Below are 18,829 nucleotides of genomic sequence, written 5' to 3'. Positions count from 1 at the left end.
TGTGTCTTATGCTTGGAAATTGAGTTATCCACTATGAGGTTTACGTTTTAGGCGAGGGGGTACTAGAAAGACCTAGTCTCTACCTTCCTCTCGTTCTACCTCTCTCTCTCTCTCTTGTTTTCCTCTCTTGAACAACATGAGAATTATTGATCAAACAAAGATATAACTAACTTGCCTTAATAGAGCCACCTCATTTGACTTCAATAGCCAAGAGCTCTTGCCCTTCCCTCAACCAACTAACCCTAGAACACACTCAGTCTAATAGACGCACCTCATTTGACTTCAATAATGGTAAGCTCTTGCCCATGGTCCACAACCATTCCATAATGCACCATCACCTCCTTCCCCTCTCTTCCTCATCACTTGGGCAGGAGGCTGGTGTAAAAGGCCAGTGAGTGAAAGTCCTGGAAAAGCCATGTGTAATCATTAGGGAGGAATCGGACCAAGGGTTTAGGGAAGGGTACCAGAAAGACCTAGCCGCCACCCTTCCATAGTTCTCTCTCACAATCTCTCTTTGGCCTCTCTCTGCTCTTCCACCTCCTTCACAGCTTCATCGAGGATATTGCCCTCTCTTTGCATTGTTGGGCCCCCTTCGATCGCCCCCTGTTTTATGCGTTCTCTCTGCGCGTTAGGGTTTCTCTAACTCTCAGCCATAGCTGCTGCTCCGGCTCCTCCTTATGTCCCTGTTTCCTGCCCCCGGAGGTCCCTGTCGCCACGCCTGCCGCTGAGATGCTGGAGCTCCACAGGTACAAGCATGTAGATTGGAAGCCCTCTCCCGTGGTTGCCCTCGCCGCGAGCATTGATGGAGCTGTAGTTGCGGCCGCACGAGGCAATGGCTCCATAGAAATCTGGATCGTGTCACCGGGATCAGTTGGCTGGCATTGTGAACTGGTAGAGTGCTTGCCTTTCTGCTTCCTAACCCGTGTACGGGGCTCTGCAGCTTCCCATTGTGAGCTTGTATCTACCGTTTCCAGATAACAATTTTTTTTTCTTATCAGTCAGCACGTTTTTGTTAATGGCTCAGTGCAAAAGTTTACTGGATTTACGAAGAACCATCCCCTTGCATTGAGCTGCCGCAAAACGGCCTCCTCATACTTTCTAATCGCAGGAGGGTTTGCTTTCAGTAAATGTACTTCGTTATTAGGATTGTGGAAGCTTAGAGCTCTGAAATGTCCCTACCTGAGGTGCAGTGTACAGAGATTGTGCCACCATGAATGGCTAATAAGTTTTTCGGGATCAATGGGGAGAGATTGAAGCACATCTACTTGAGAAGATGAGTAATTGGAGATAATGTTGTCATCTACATAACAGTGCTTGGAGTGGGAAGGCTGATCCTGTGGTTGCACCCACCCACAAGTGGCAGTTTAATACTGCAGCTGGATGTGAGCTTGTGGTTTAAGTCAGAACCATGGTAGGATTGAACCCGCAAATTCAACGTACACACTTTCATTGTGTAACCAATACAGCAGAGCATCATTCGCTGCCAAGCCACATCCTTAATTTCAAGTTATACAAAAACTATTATACTAAAGACATTCTTACTGTACATGTGTGGCAGTCAAGCCTCAAATCCCTCCCCCCCCCCCCCCCGCCCCGGCCCACCTGAAAAAAAAAAAAACCCAGCTCCCACCAGTCCCCCTCCACCTCACTAGACAAAAGACTAAACAAATCACAAGTTATTTATCCTCATGGCACCTAGCATTGCTTTGAAGATGTCATTATAGAGCAAGTGTATTGCCATGTTGGATCATTGTAATAGGTGTTATGAGTTTTGAGGTTGTTTGCAGGCTTGGAAATGTTACAACAAAATTCATGCGTTTCTTCTTTTTCATGACCAAACAAGGATGTTGAAATAGGTAACTCTAGAAGGAAAGACCTTTCAAAAGTAATGTGGACTTTAGAGGTTGCTTACTAATGAAAGCATCGTTAGAAACAACTCAAGCTAGGTAGGAGACCAATCACCTAGCTAGTTTTGCTAATATAGTCCTAGCATACTAAGCCTTGATATGATTATCTCATCAATGGAGGTAAAAGGGCAAGAGTTTGATGGATGGGTGCATTTGAGAAGCGATAGTGAGAGTGTATTGGAATCAAGTAGGGAACAACATGGTGACACGAAGAGTTTCAAATTCTCAAGTTCAAGGTACATGGTTGTGGCCTTGTTATGGTTTGAGTTGGAACTTAGTGTCATCACTTTTGAAAGCAGCAATTGACAGCTTTAGTTGAAACAATATAGTGCCGAAGAGATGGGACCAAAAGTGTTGTAATCTAGCTTTTGTTTGGTAGAGATTGCCCTTGAGATTGTTTTCTTGGGTGGTAATGAGGTAACCGATGAGGATTATGATGTTTTCTATGACATATATGTGAAGTTTTCATCCTTTTGTAGGCATGTATGTGCCAATGGCCTTTCAGTTGGTTTGCTTGGTCCCTAGTATGACTATGATTATGATAGTCATGGAGTGTCATCAGGAGGACTACATGTAGGCAAGATCTTATAATCATTTTGGCTCGGGCTTTTATTCAAAACATTCCATAGAGGTCATTAGCTTAGAGAGTGCTTTCGAATTGGCGTTTGTTTTTTTTGGGGGGGGGGATCAAAAGGCTTTTGCGGCTCACAATTGATGTGTTAGAGATCACAGCTAGGCAGGCAGGCAGTCGGCTGCACAGTCGGACTACCACGTGGCAGTCGGACTGCCTGCAGCCCAATCGGCTGCATTTAATGCAGTCGACCTGTCCTATTTGCACCCTGTTTTTCTTGCTATAAATAGCCGAAGATTTCCACAATCTCCCACACTTCTCTGCTCGCAGATTACAGACTGGTGACACTCGCAGATTCCGTCTCTGTTCTCAGATTTCAGACAGGAGACAGTGCAGACTGCAGCAGACTTCGAGGTGAACAGCAGGTTGCATCGTCGAGGTGGAGACACGCAGCCCAGCGCACTGCGCCCGTGTATATATCTGCATATCTTTGTATTCAGCACACTTTATACAGTAGATCTTCATCTTCCACTGTCTTTCTCTCTCTTCTCTCTCTGCGTTCTCTCTCTCTCAGTCCTACGCTTCCGCACCGCTGCACTCTGACATGGTATCAGAGCAGTGTTAGAGGGCTGACTGAGCGCAGAATCAACCTGAAGAGGAGTTTCCATCGCGACACAAATTTGCATTTTTTGCGTTTAAGGGCAGACAGGAGGGCTGCGCCTTGGAACAAGGCTGAAGCGAGTGTGGGCGCGCAGGAAAGGAGTCCAGGTGGTGGATTTGCTGCTGTTTACTGCTGTTTGACGCGGAGGAAGTTTGAGTTTTCAGCCTACAAGTGCAGGTTTTGCTTTTTCATCGCCTCCGGCGGGTGAAGAAGGTTCAGGACGCGGAAGAGCCTTAGCAGGCTGAGTTTTCCCAGTTAGAGGGGGCTGCTTTTGCGTTTGTGAAGGCATTACAGGTGAAGATGTCTACAGAGATTGACTTGGAGTTCCAGTCGATTATGGACCGGAAGGTGCCTGTCTTACCGGCTCTTCCTGTAGATCAGAAGCTCGACGGCGACAACTACCGCATTTGGCGCGTCATGATGTTGGCCATCCTTGAGTCCTATGATTTGGCGGAGCTGGTATACGAGGAGATCGACCGGCCCTCCGTAAGAGATGAGTCCAAACTCTCTTCCGATGCTCGTGCGGAGTTGGTCAAGGCTCAGTCTCATTGGGACAAACTGAATGCCAGGATTCTTTCCTTTCTCTTTCTATCATGTACTACAGCCGTGATCGCTCACATCGAGCACTTGACGGTGACTCGAGAGATATGGCTGATGCTTGATCAGATGTACAATCGGATGACCCTTATGAAGCGGGTTTCTTTGGAGGTACAGATGCGGACTTTGTCCGTAAACAAGTCTTCTTCACTGCGGGAGCACATTAACAAGCTAAGGCAGCTTCAGATGCAGGTTCAGAATGCGGGGAAGCCGATTTCCTCCAAAGACATGGCGATCACACTTTTGTTCTAGTTGCCGCCACAATTCGGTACATTTTACTCTGCCCTTATTGCTTCGGGGCGAGAGTCTACTCTTCGGTGGGAAGAGTTGGTTCCTATGGTCTTGGACCAAGAGGAACAGTTAAAGGGACAGAATGCTTCCAAGTTGGAGGCGCTGAGAGGTCAAGCCTCTCATAAGAAGGGGAAGGATCAAAAGAAGAAAAAGGGGGATAACAAGTCCAAGAAGGATAAGGACAAAGACTCCACATGCCATATTTGTGGAAAGACTAGCCATTGGAAGAAGGATTGCCCTGACAAAGACAAAAATGACACTAACAAGGACACCAAGGATTCTGGAGCGGTGGCTGCACCCTCATCAGCTGCATTTCTTCATCTAGCTGTCATTGAGGATGCTTCACCGAATGCTTCTGATGCTGCGATGACGGCTCCCCAGGCTCGAGAGTGGATCGTTGATAGTGGTGCCTCACAGCACATGACTCCTTCATCAGATGGTGTTGCCCAATTGCGACCCTCGCGTGGGCAGATTCTCATTGGAGACAGCTCTTCAGTATCTATTGCAGGTCGGGGTAAGATGCAGCTTATTCCCGATGGACGAGGTGGTACCCATACCTCAGAGGTTTTGCATGTACCAGGCTTAGGGTACCATCTCCTTTCAGTTCATAAGATTTGCTCCCTTGGCCTTTTGGTGGAGTTTGAAAGTACTACGGTGCGAGTTCTTGATTGTGGATCGAGGAAGGTTCTCTCATCCGGATATGAGGAGAACGACATTTATAAATTAAAGTCTTCCACCGCCCTCTCTACTCTTTTTCTTATCTCTCAGTCACAGTCAGAGTTATGGCATGCTCGGTTTGGTCACCTGAACTATGATTATCTTCGGAGGGCGTCACGTGGACAGCTTGTTCGAGGGTTGCCGGATATAGTGGTGCGCCAGCAGCCATGTGTCTCCTGCATTCGGGGGAAGCAGCATAGGGATGCCATTCCCCACACAGCTTCGCGGCGGTCTACTTCACTGATGGAGCTTGTATCTACGGATCTATGTGGCCCTATGAGGAATAAGTCCTTGCGTGGGAGCTTGTACTTCATGTTGATCGTGGATGACTTCAACAGGATGACATGGGCCTACTTTTTGGCATTAAAGTCAAAAGCCTTCTCACACTTCAAGGATTGGCTTCTCTTTGAGGAGAACCGATCGGGCCGGAAGTTGAAGACCTTGCGATCCGACAAGGGCGGTGAATTTGTTTCTAATGAGTTTACTCGGTTTTGTGCAGCTAAAGGAATTCACCAGGAGTTTGCCAATACCAACACTCCTCAAGAAAATGACATTTTTGAACGGAAGAACCGTAGTGTGATCGAGATGCCGCGCACCATGATGGAGCACCGACAGACCCCTCAAGTTCTGTGGGCCACGGCTGTGGCTATTGCCGTCCACATCTTTAATCGATCCCCTACTTCGGCCGTGGAAGGGATGACCCCGTTTGAGGCTTATTTTGGGATGAAGCCAGATGTTTCTTACTTCCGGGTCTTTGGGTGTGATGCCTATGTTCACATTCCTAAGGCTCACCGTGATAAATTTGAAGCAGCTTCCCGAAGACAGGTATTTGTTGGCTACAGCTCCCAGTCCCAAGGCTATCGATTGTATGATCCCGTCAAGCGGGATGTGTACACTAGCCGCGATGTGTGGTTTGTGGAGGTTCCGGCTATCTCAACGGGTGAGAAGCATCCCGTTCTTGGAGATCCAGGGGAGAGTTGGGCTCCTTCTACAGTTCCAGTGGAGCCCGTGCCTTTTGATTATGATTCTGTTTCTGATACAGAGTCTATTGTTCCACGGGTCAGCTCAAAGGAGTTACCACCGGTGGATATTCCAGAGCCCTCTGCTGATGGAGAGAGACGAGGGGAGGTTCGGCCTCCTTCTCGCTGGGCCCGTGACACACTCCGTGATTCAGGGATCGAGGGGGTTCCTGAGGAGTGGGGACTGCAGGATGGTCTGCGGCGGTCACGGTGGGACCAGGCACATTCTACGGAGCTTGTTTGCTCTAACTATTGTTTGATGACCCGTGTTATGCAGGATCGAGAGCCCATCTCCGTGAAGGAGGCTTTACAGTCCGTACCATGGAAGAAAGCTATGGAAGCCGAGTTGGAGGCTATTGAGAGGAATGGCACTTGGTCACTCGTGCCCCGCCCCCCGAATAAGAAGGTGATTGGCGTCAAGTGGGTCTTCAAGACCAAATACCTTAGCGACGGTTCTTTGGATAAGCACAAGGCTCGCCTTGTTGCTAAAGGTTTTGCACAGTGCCCAGGGATTGACTGTCGATGTCACATGGATGGAGCTCTTAGGTTTTACAACTACTACGATCATTGTAAGCATAAGAGGTCCTCATTTCAAGTATTGATTACTTTGGTTGGTAATCTTTTGATGGCTTATATCTATGGTAGTAACGATGTTTACTTGGGAAAGAGGACACTTCTTAAAGAAGGAAATAGTAAGTGGTTTTGAGGATGGTTAATGTGGGTTGGAGTCTTGTGGCAATCCTGTGGAGGATGATTGCATATTTATGGATTTGAACAATTGCAACTTATTTGAGGATTGTTGTAGTTTCAAAAAGGGAGAATGCAATCATTGCAACAATATTGGATATGGATAGTATGTGTGCAATGTAAGAACATCGGGTAGTTGTATTTGATTGTGGATCTAGAGGACAAATGGTTAGTAGGTGAAATAGGATGGTTGGTAATTGATATGGTGAGCATTATAGTGTGCATGCAAACAAGCTGACCATAGTTTGTTCAGAGCTGGTTGAGTGATTCATTATCTTTGGGGTCAACCACAAGATTAGTGCATAGGTTGAGGACTAATCACAGGTTGAGGTGATTGGTTTGGAGCTGGTTGGATAATTGATCGTCTTCAAGGTCGTTGGTAGGATAGTAATGAGTATTTTGAGGGCTTGGTGAATGGGAGTGAGATGTTGAAAAAAGCTTGCCTTCTTGGATAGGGTGGTAAATGACCTGATTCAACATTGATTACAACAAACAAATAATTCACAAATCTGAAATATAAACTTTATCACAATAATCTTGGACAGTGTTGACACTCGGCTGGCCCTAAATTGGCAGCTCTTGTGGTATTGCTTTAACATGTATTGCCTTGAATTTGTAGTTGATTTCTCTACAAATTCTAGTACATTAGGACATAACCAATGACTAATAGCATCAGGATCCAATTTGCACTTTTGATTTTGACATAATTTGGGCGCAAATTGAATCGAGAACATTGCATGTGGCTCAAAATAAATGTGAATATGCAGTCCATTGTCCCCTTCAAATTAATTGTAATTTCTTCAATTGCAAAATTACATTTGTAGTTGCTATTGTGATCATTGGGCATCTTGTTAATGGGCACATTCTCAAAGCTGTTGAGAAACCCTTATTAAGCAGACGAGCAAGACCAAGAATGGCTGAGATTCAATAGCACACTTCTTGAGACAATTGATAAACTCTAATTACAGCAGTAATCAGGTCTGAATCAGAAAAATGGCATTGAATATCTTCAGATTTGCTGAGATGGAGGAGGGTAGAGGAGAGAGAGAAACCTTCAATGTGATGCCAAGGAAGTGTTGGAACAACAAACCCGTCTTGTTTTAGATAGAGAAAATCTGGTCACTTGTTGGGTTTTGCTGCTGTTTGGAACCCTATTTTTTGCACCAACGACTGTCTGACCTCGTTTTTAAGGTTTCTTGCTGTTTACAGCCTCGAAATCTACTCTAGATCAGGTTGTCCTGCTGTGCTAAAGTTTCAGCAATTGTCTCCCTATCCAAAACAAAGTTTTGCATTCTTAGATTTGCCCAAGCAGCCTAGAATGGGAGATAAACAGCTCAACATGGAAGATGCAACTGGCACGCAGCCCAAAATTGATCCAAACTTGACTTGGTAAATTTGCATTTTCATTGGAGTCTCTACATGCAAAGAAAAGTTGCATAGCCCTTTTGCCCTACCCTTATTAAAGGTTGCTCTATCTTGATTTCAAATTCTAATCTCTTTGAACTTGGAAGTGTTGAAACTATCTACAAACCTTAGTCTAGGACATTAGATCAGTTAAGTCTCTAACCCCTATGACACTTAAAGTCATTTCCAAGGGGAAATTTAGTGTCCTTGACCAAGATTTGTTTTAGGTAACCCATTGGCGCTTGTCCACAACTTCTACCGATGTCCATTGTGAAGGCTAGGATTATCTGTCACCGCGCCACATGTTTAACTTAATCTCACCTTGCACCTCACATGTGCACCACTTGAGTGTCACAACTTAAGTGTCCAAAGAGTATTGAGTTAAAAATTCACGTCCTTGTAATAGATATCATGCTTCCTTTAGGTTGAGAATATGGATATGCTACCTTATGGTCATTACCCCATATACACATTACTGCTATAATGTGAATAAGAGGATTATTTTCCACCCTTGGATTCTCTTCTCTCGTAAGAGTTGTATGTTTTTGGATTTGAATGCCTTACACGTTGTAGTACCACTCTTAGAGCTCTTGTTATCACTCACACAATTAGTTAATAATTCGATGTAGAAGTTTTGGTCTATTTTATAGAAGAAGAAGCACACGCATAAACTATAGTTGATGATTCCCCAAGTTCATAGTGACAATATGAGGATAGAGTATGAGGTTGTCTTTTTCACATACATGTCATTGTTTGATGGCCACATCTATTGGTTGCACAACAATGATTAGAGGGCCAATATGTTAGTTGCTTGACTTTTTGGACTATCACCAGCTAATGCTGTAGAACTCGAAGTTGGCATTCATATATGTCAACTTATTCAATTAACTTGATTGAGACTACATAGAAAAGCCAAAATTTTGTCAATCAAAACTTAAATCACAAATGGGTTGTGAATTTACTTTTGAATATGTCTCATTGTCACATCTACTAGATGCACAACAATAGTTTTAGGGCCAATATGTTAAGCTGTTTTTTGAGTTACGTTTTATGATTCAAGAGAGAAATAGAAAACTACTTGAGAAACGAAAAGTCATGATACATGAATTATTTGATTTCTATCTTCTAGGAATGTAGTATTGTCTTGAATATTGATATTGTGATAGGTCGTGCAAATTATAATCCGAGTACCTTTCTTTAGAACCTAGTGTTAGTGGTAGTATATGTGGTATTCATTGTGATTGAGTTTTTGATTGTGAAGAACCAGCCATTGTTGAACCTTGCATAATTGCATTTCACCAACCTGAGGGCTTCTCCCTTTAAAACATTCAATGTAAACATTGAAATGCTAATTCCCAAATTGCCATGAATGTATTTATGATTAACTTGCTCAACACAAAAAATATAGCAAAACTGTGTTTTGGCAGTTCCACAAGTTTCTTCTATGATGCAGCACGAACAAGCCATGGATAAAGTATTTTTGGTAGATGAAGTTGATATAGCCTTCACAAACTATCAATTTTTGGAACTCAAGTTAATTCTTTTGCTTTAGTGACCCCATGAGTAAGATTCTGAAATGATAATTTAATTAAGCTGATATGGAAGATATGAGTAAGTAGGAAGAAGGGATGAAAAGTTTGCTTGTCTAACAGCTTTTGTATAATGTTTTTCAGACTGTCCCAGGAAAACCAGGTGCATCTATTTCTTGTCTTTTATGGTGTCCAAGTGGACTATCAAAAAGAGGCCGTTTGTTTTCTGCTGGCCTTGATGGTTTCATTTTGGAATGGGATTTGTTGACATTACAAACCAAGGTATATTTGATGGTGCATTTTTGATGCTTAAGTAATGTAGTGAGTTTCATTCTAAGTTTTAGCAGGTTGCTGCATGCTGCCTTTGCAAAATAAATCTGTGGCTGGTGACATGGTATATTCAGGCTGTGGGTGTATGGCAATCATTTATTTCAATTTCAATGGCTCCATGTTTTACATTTGTGTAGGAAATCTTGAAGTCATATGGAGGATCTGTCTGGGATATGGCTCTTGAGCCTTTAGGTTCACCACGGGAAGATGGAAAAACAAAAGTAAGGGGTCTTCAAAGCAGTGGACAAAACCATTCTGAGAGTGACAGTGACGATGACGAAATTTTTGAAAGTGGTGGTGGAGATTTGCAAAGAGAGAGAGTTGTTGTTGGCTGCGATGATGGTTGTGTAAGATTGTTTACTGTGAGAGATGGGGAGAGCATGGTCTATGCTCGTACATTCCCACGAGTTCAAGGTAAGTTGCATGTTGTCCTAGTGTTATTTATGTGAAGCAGTTTCTTGACATTGCTCTAGCCATGTGTATGCTAAATTGATACAATTCAGCTTGCTGGCTGTATGGTAATTTCTTTTCCACCAAGAAACTTTGAAGTCCGAGCATTTCTTCCTTTGAATCATCGGTGTTTGAAGGTTATTGAATACAATTAAGCACCGGGATTTATCTCGAAGCTGACCAGTGCATGCTGAACTTGTGTCTTCTAACATGTTACACCCACCTTGCTGTGCATGATGCATGTAGTGAATTATTCTAATTCTGTTAAAATTGTTTCTATCCTTTTGAGAAAAGGCTCAATCAATTTCATGCATGTTTTTTATGGCTTTGTGTGCACCTTGGAGGTTGAAAATTTTCTAGAATGGTTTGTCCATGTGAAGAACCCCTTGCATGTTGCTCTTCTTATTCTTCTAGTACAGGGTTGGTGGATTTTGTTGTGGGGTACTGCATTGTTCCACAATTGTCCTTCTTTTCCTTCTCTCCTCTTTTTTAATCCATCCTCTTCTGGTTGTCCTCTACATTTAGTAATGAGGATATGTTAAGGCTGTCGATAGCACAGCTTTAGGAAGCACTTTCAATCAACGCGTATGACCTCCTCTCTGGTAGACAACAATTCAGTTGTGCAGTTGATATCAGTGAACTTGCTGAATTTGAAGGTATGCACATACTTTACAGCACTACATTCAATAGACCTTGAGCATGGAGGTTTCAGTCCATGCATAAAGAATTATTAGGATATTGCTAAGATTCAGTACTGGAGAAAAATTATGTGCACTCAATGACCACAAATTGTATTACAGATAGCTTTGCTACCCTATAGGGTAGGCTTTGTGAGGTACTAGCACACTTTCTTTCTTATGGCTGATCAAGATCAGGGAGTTGGCAAAGGACATAGACAAGAGAGTAATAGCATAGAAAAATATGAGATCAAATACAGTAGCAAATCACGCATAATAACAGAGGATGTGTGGGACAGGCAAATGTCTTGGATTGACAGACTTAGTTCTGCTAGAGGCCAAGATGAGGGTTCTTCCATTCTTGAATAAGCTATTTTTGAACAAAATCTGACTGTCATTATCTTACTGGTTAAAGAGATCTTCACACGATTGGTGATTCTGAGAACATGTCTTGATTTCATAGAAACATGGGATGGGAATGACCAAATTCAAGGGATGGGGTAGGGAAGGAGCGGCATATTTTTTAATATAAAACTAAATTATGTAGACTTAATGTAATTATATATGTATTGTTGTGTTTATGTGGTGCAAACAGGATGTGTGTGTGAGAGATCTGATTGTCAATGTGTGTGCATGTGTGATGAGAGAGAGAGAGAGAGAGAGAGAGAGAGAGAGAGAGAGAGAGAGAGAGAGAGAGAGAGAGAGAGAGAGAGAGAGAGAGAACAAGCTCGAGCTCTTATTGATGGATGTGTCTGTATGTGTGCATGTGTAAAATAAGTGTGCATGAATACATATATGTATTGTTAAGAGGGCCTATGTGAACTTCCCATAGTCTTCCCTTGCTGTCCTCTTTCCCATCCCAAAAAGGGGGACATGTTCCCATTCTCTTCCCCTGGCTGTCCCCCTTGTCAATGATGGAATAGGTGACATCACTTAGCTTGAGTGAAAGAACCACTAGTGCAAATTGATTATTATGTCATATGATATATACTGTGAAAGAATTTGTGAGTAAAAAAGAGTAGAGTTGTAGGGAAGTTATAGTTGCTGCCTGAGAAGTCACCATAAATACAGCACTACAGAAAAACCAAGAGGCAAAGCAGCTATATGCAGGAAGAAGGCAGCAGCCAAAGTAAGAAACACACCATTTAGAAATCAAAGTACTTAGTGTAAGATGACAAAATACAGGACACAGCATCTGAAACCCTCAAAAAAGCAATTTTAGTAGATTACAAAGCCATACTAGTTGATGGAATGAAAAGCTAAGCTTTAACCATTTGTAAGATTCTGGAAACTTGTTCAACTAACAGGAACACAAGAGCCTAAAGAGCAGAGTGGCACAAAAGCAGGTGTGTATGATTTACACAGGCGCATGCCTGCTTGCACACACACACACACACACACACACGCACTCTCTCTCTCTCTCTCTCTCTCTCTCTCTCTTGCATGTTCTCTAGACTCTCTCATCTTAAGGTGTTGATTCTGCAGTTGTGGAAGTTGTCCTAACATCTATGAAGTGATCACAGCGTCTAGGATCTGTTTCTAATTTATTAGTTGTCAACGATCAATTTTTAACATGCAGTAACAGAACATCATTGCTTGGCTGTTGGCATGATCAGGACGCATCTTGAGTGTTGCATGGAGTGCTGATGCAAAAAGGATTTTTTCTGGAGGTTCTGATGGGTATGCTCTTACTGCTTTAGCAAATTAATTGTGGGATGTCTGTTACTTTTTTGGTGATTTTCCCATTTGGATATCATGCGTTTTCGGTAGAGATGAAGCTTCAAGATATACCTTGTGCCAAAATGTATATACTTTACCAAAGCTGTATTATCGACATAGGCCTCAATGTAAACACAATTGCATTTTAGGAGCGACTGCATTGTGGAGGTCCATGGTTTCAGATCTAAATGAATAACTCCACAACTAACAGAGTTGATGCTCAAGTTTTCTAGTAGTGATACTTTTGGTATGCTGAATGTGTTGGCTCTTTTGTGTTGCTGTTGGAATGTTTCTCAGATGCATTAGATGTTGGGATGCCAATCAATTCCGAGAAGTGTACAGAATGACTGCAGGCCATGGAGGTATTGGATCTGGTTCCACTCTCTGCTTATGGTCCCTTTTAACACTTAGGTAAGTGTTTCTCAAACTCTGGTTTTTTAGGAGTATAGAGGAAAATTTGAGTTTTCAGCAGGTTCTTGAAAAACTTTTTCTGAAATAGAAATTCCGAGGAGTTCATTTTTGTTTTCAGTGGATGCTTTTTGAATAAGTGCTATCTTTTACTGCAAGCAACTCTTGATCATCAGCCAAATGCTTATGTTTGGCATGGACAACTTGCTGTTGTAGTCTACCAGAAGCTCGCGTCGTAGTGCCATGCTTTCACCTTTGTGGGATAATAAATAAACCTCAAAGCTCTTTTTGGGATTAGAAAGGCACAATTTGCTGTGTAAATAGTTGTCAAATGTTGGAATGTAGCCCACTTGGTAGGTCTAAAGATGAAACAGAATTGCTTCCACTGATCTAGTTGAAGAGATCGCTTAAAAATGGCTTTGGCTTGATTATACTTGCTTAAGCTGCTAACAGCAAGCACAGGAGCAGCTGGAGCTAGACTATGCAGCCTCTCCACCAGGGTCCACTATCATTTTATTTACCAGTGCATGCACAGCAATATCCAGTATCATTACAAGAGACAGATGAGCGCTTCATTGCAATTAGAGAAGTAGACACAATTATCATTGATGAGATGTCCATGTTGACATGAACATCAACGAAGATAATATGGCCAACATATAAATCTCAACCTTCATGAAATGGCACATTGTGTTTGATGATGAACAGCTCCTGGGCAGTCAATGGCTGCAAAATCATGAATAATAATGACAAGATTGCTGCAATACTGTTACGAGGAGGAAGATCTTACTATGCTATTGCTTCTTGTAGGAGTTCTCCATTTTATTTTTATGTGCTATCAAGTTCTCTGTGAGCCATATAACGACAAGCTTGACAGAGGGGATTGAGTTGCTCAATCATCTGATTTCTAGTCAGGAAGTTTGGTGGTGGTTTTGGAGGTCATTGGTGAACAATTGAGAGCACTTGTCAAAAGCTCCCAACAGGCTTTGGTTCAGATGGGGCATTACAGAATCAGTATTAAGATCAGAAACTAGCTGCATGCACAAATTTAATAAAAGTTGAGGAGCCCAACTACTTCACTTGCATAAGTGAATAACTGCATGCGCGCTTACCAATAGTGGTGTGTGTTTGGCCTTGCCAATGTTTGAAGATCACTGGATGTGTAGACTGAGCATTGAAGGCCAATCTTTACATGTAGCTTTTCCCACTCCAAATTCTTGCAAATTGTGGGGGTCTTACTTTCATGGAAAGCCTTACTCAACCTCTTTGTCAATCTTTTGTTGAGAGCTCAAAGTTCTCCAATGTTTTCGCTCTTTTTTGGACTTGGGATTTTGGCTTCTCTTCTAGTAAAAGTTATCTATGGTTTAGCATTAGTAGCTGCTTGGCTGGCTGTTCACTTGGCCTTTGTATTAGACTTCGTCTTGTATCTTTGATAGATCATTGAAGTCATATACAAGGCTTGTTTTGCATGTGTCCTTTATTGATTCTCTCTCTTCTTGGAAGAAAAGGATAGTGGTTTGCTTGCTGTGAATATTGTTGGAATATCAAGTGCATGCATGTCATAGCAGCAAAGAAACACGTTTCTTTGAGTTTGAAACTTATAAAACATTTCTTGAAGTAAGAAACATTTCTGATAGTAAAAAACATGGGTTTTTAAAATAAAAAGGTTGAAATCCAAAAACATGGTTTTTTTGACAAAAGTTGTTGGGCAATGTTAAACATGATGATGATTATGAGTAATGACTCGTGAGGGCTCAAGATTTTGGATGAGAGATTGACTTTTTTGGGATTTTGTTTAGTCATTGGACTCTATCAATCCAGTATCTATTCTTACCTTGACAGTTGATTATTGTAGGACTTTAGGTTCATGTACGAGTTATATATGATATATCATGATTCATTTTGGATTTTGACATTTTGCCACTTTGTTTTGGAATGAGAATCATGATGTTGCAACTTGACTTTGTCCATATCGTACATAGGCTATTTACATGTTTATTTTGATTTTCTTTGTGTCATATATGAATCACAATGTTTGAGTTCTAAACAATAGTATAGCTTGTCCAAAGACTAACTTCGACATAAGTGAAAAGTCAATAATGGATTGTGGATATGTAACATATTATTCTGAATTGACTCTCATATATTATCACTCAAGCTCAATTGGCCTTTCTTTTGTTTAAGAGAGAGTTCCATATAGTTTTAGAACCTCTTTCCCTAGTTATAAACTATAAAAATTCCTTATATAAAGAAACCTGTGTTTCTTAGTTTACCCCCTCTTGAAAGAAACCTATGGAACTTGTTTTTGACATTTCATTTCTAAGCGTTTCTGATGTTTCTGGTTGCCATGATGTATGTACTAGCATAGAATTTAGTTTTGTGATGCATGGCTGGATATGTGGAGAGGAGAGAAGTATCTAGTGGCATCTTGAGTGGAAAGCTCTATTTTCAGAGTCCCTTGGATGGATGGCTGGAAAGGCCATCTTCATTGACCAAGTATGATTTAGGTGATTGTTTAGAAATAAAATAAAAGATTAGTACTTGTGACTGGGGAACAAGTTTACTTGGAAGGCCTTCGATAAGACTCCCTTGGATGGATGGCTGGAAAGGTTTGTCTTCATTGACCAAGTACTCTTGACTATGATTTAGGTGATTGTTTTAAAATAAAATAAAAGACTAGTCCTTGACTGGGTAACAAGTTTACTTGGAAGGCCTTTGATGGAAATCTTGAGATTAGATTGAAGATAGATTAACAGGTTTTTGTTCAGAGAGTAGGGTCCTTAAGTATCTGCCACTTCGGAGAAAATATTATTTGCCAGGCTTAAACTGAACTTCTAAATTGAAATAGCTGGAAAGGGGATGGATGGCAGGCATGATGTTTTTGGCTTGTTGCTTGCTTTATGATAAGTGCTTTTGTTGTGACTTCAGGGATGGAACTGTGATTAGCGGGGACAGCTCAGGGAGCACACAGTTTTGGGATGGCAAGCAAGGCACACTTTTGCAAACCTATACTGCACACAAAGCAGATGTTCTGGCCCTGGCGGTAGCTCCTAGTCATCGATCCGTTTTTGCTGCTGGGGCTGATGGGCAGGTAGAAATTTTCTCCTGTTAATGTGCACATGGTTTGACATATGGCAGCTAGTTAGTCCATTTTGTGTAAAGAACTATCTCTGTGCAAAGATGTCAGTATACTCTTCAGCTGAATTTCAAAATTGTTAGAAGAAATTGGTTTTTTTTAATACTGGAACAATATTTTTTTCCTTGTTTGTTTTGTCATCTATACAGCAAGTTTCCAAATTAGCATCACACAAAGTGGATATTTATAATTGGCAGTATCACTTTGCAAATTTTTTGTGTGCAAAAGATGCTGCTTTTTTGTCTGGATAAAATCTTAAAGTTTTCGAAGCAGTTTTCTGAGGCAACTAATTGTCTGGTTTTAAGAATCTTCAACAGCTCACACAGCTTAAGGCTCGTAATGTCCCTCGCTATAGTATATTTGCATTTGCTCAGTAGCAATGTTGGCAATTTCGCAGGTTGTGCAATATCAGCTCGCATCTGAAAGCAAAATCTTGGCTGATACTTCTGTGAAGTCCAAAGTAGATATAGGGATATCTTTAGGTGACAAGTGGGTGTATCTTGGTAGCAAGAGAACACACAGCCATGATGTGAATGCATTGGTGGTGGCTTCACCGTCTCTCCAAGGTATTGGGATGTAATGTTTTGGATTGTGTTATGCTCAAGTATATTCTGCCTCGCCACAATATTGCAGAAATAATGGTTGATTTTTGTCTCTAAGCAGATATAATAGGTGATCTAAGTGACAAGACTCCAAAAAAAGGGCGGTCAAAATGTAAAAAATCTTGGATGGAGCATAAGCAGTGCAAACTGGAGCAGTCAGAGGTTCCTATGCTTGTATCTGGTGGCAATGATGCAAAGCTGTTCACTTACCCTGCAAATGCCTTTCTTGCCTTTCATCCACATGATGTGTGCTTTGCTCCTCAACGCACACCAATCCAGATTGCTTTCCAGTCATTTCTTCAGGATGGGCTTATTTTGATGGCACAGCATGAAGCCAAGGTGGAGTTGTGGAAGATAAACATCAATCAGTCTACCTCCTGTCAGTCACCACTCAACGTTGAGATGGGTGACAGCAAAGAGCACAGTCCTTTGCTTGGAAAGAGAAAAACCCAGGATTCTGCAAAGCAGGATGTTAAAAGGTTTTGTAACGGACAGGCTAAAGTGGACTCTGATGTGAAAGATTCTGGCTTAGCAAACGGGCACAGTAAGGTTGAATCTCCTCTCGCAAAGAAGATTAAGCATAAAGGCACAATGAAGGGATCCCCACCACAGTTACTTGCCAGAATAAAGTGCAAATCTACTGAACTCATAACTTGCAGCACTTTATCTGATAATGGACATCTAGTAGCATTCTCAGATTGCTTGAAGCCAAGACTGTTTCAGTTAGAACAACAGTCTAGGACAGACGCAAATGAGATGAATTCTTGGGAAATAATAAAGAAACGGCTGCCTAAGAACCTTCCACCTGCGCACAGCATGGTCTTCTGTGGGTGTAGCCATCTGATCCTAGCTTCTTCAAAAAGTAATATCCTGGTGAGTCTGTTTTAACTGTTGAAATATCTAGTAACAGACTTTTATATCATTGTTTCCTGAACCTGGATTGTTATTGTTGTGTAAACTTTGGATGCTATGTTCAATATGCAAGCTTGTCAGTGTACCTAGTTAAAGTACCTGATTCTGATTGGTCTACTCGAACATCTTGTCAACATTTTATTCAAAATGCAACTTGTCAATGTAGTTTACCAGGGCTCTTACTCGAGAGACGTGAAGTCTTTTTAAAATCTTTAAAGCCGTTTTGATCTCTGTGGCTGAACAAAACATTTATTTGTGACCGATCTCTTTTTGCAGATGTGTAGAGTTTGATTGTAAGTGGCAAAGCATATTATGTCAACACTTTGTGCTTGTAATGTCATCCTTGCCAGGCTCTTAAGAGTATTGCTAAAAGCTTTGTGGGAAGCCTAGATACATGTAGAATGAACCAGACTTAAAAATATGTACAATATATTAAACTTTTGTATTTAGTAAAAGTTAATGTGATATTAGGGCTGAGTAAACAAAGTGAATCTATTGGATGTCAGCATGTTTGGGGAAGATCTAGACATGTGGGGGGGATAAGGGATAATTTTATTGGTGTACTGTTAGTGATCCTTAAATTTTAGGATGCTGATTCATGTGGATGAGGCTCTCTAGAATTTTGGGAAACTTTTGTGTTTCTTTGGAGAGTCGCTTTCTTTAAATAATGTAACCTTTTTGCTCTATTAAGTGAGCAGGCAGTCAGTTGTCTGCATGGTGTGGTGTTTGAGATAAAAACTGTGGGGCTTTGTTTTACATGGACTAACCTCTGCTGAAGGTGCTGCAAATAGTGATGCCTCTTTGCTGTTTTTGGTAGTATGTGGTTTTGTGTCACATGGACTAGGATCACTGAAGAAAGAAAATCTGCATCATTGTTGGGCTGACTTGTCACTCAGGATAGATTGACACTGAATCAATCTAGTTTTCCACAGAATAATGAGTACAATGACAATTGCATGACCAGATTTGACTTGTTTCTCCAGTTAGCATAGTCCAGCTTGCCAGAAACAGTGAGTTTTTGAGCAGAGTAAGCACTTGGTATAGATAAAAGCCATACTTGTCTTATGTGATATTAACCTATCATGAATGTGCACCTACTGAGTTTCTTCTGTACACAAGGAGCTGACATCTGCTGGCTTTTGACATCGGCAC

General features: G+C 41.6%; 1 protein-coding gene across 1 annotated transcript in view; it reads left to right on the top strand.

Annotated features, from left to right (window-relative positions):
* Positions 1 to 409: 409 nt before the first annotated feature.
* Positions 410 to 18,829, top strand: part of LOC148035183 (WD repeat-containing protein PCN-like) — a 30,682-nt gene continuing 12,262 nt past the window's right edge. Inside the window, exons 1-8 of the mRNA XM_087680165.1 lie at positions 410 to 891; positions 9,588 to 9,725; positions 9,911 to 10,187; positions 12,517 to 12,580; positions 12,917 to 13,030; positions 15,956 to 16,118; positions 16,561 to 16,729; positions 16,827 to 17,638. Of these exons, the coding sequence (XP_087536291.1) occupies positions 730 to 891; positions 9,588 to 9,725; positions 9,911 to 10,187; positions 12,517 to 12,580; positions 12,917 to 13,030; positions 15,956 to 16,118; positions 16,561 to 16,729; positions 16,827 to 17,638 (1,899 nt within the window). The 5' untranslated portion in view covers positions 410 to 729. The remainder of the gene's footprint in view (positions 892 to 9,587; positions 9,726 to 9,910; positions 10,188 to 12,516; positions 12,581 to 12,916; positions 13,031 to 15,955; positions 16,119 to 16,560; positions 16,730 to 16,826; positions 17,639 to 18,829) is intronic.

This window comes from Lygodium microphyllum, chromosome 6 (genome assembly GCF_053477565.2).
Source record: "Lygodium microphyllum isolate KBCC chromosome 6, Lygodium_microphyllum_v1.1.10, whole genome shotgun sequence".
In the NCBI taxonomy this organism is placed as follows: Eukaryota; Viridiplantae; Streptophyta; class Polypodiopsida; order Schizaeales; family Lygodiaceae; genus Lygodium; species Lygodium microphyllum.
The sequence above is the reverse complement of the archived record's forward strand: the minus strand, read 5'-3'. Positions and strand labels throughout refer to the sequence as shown.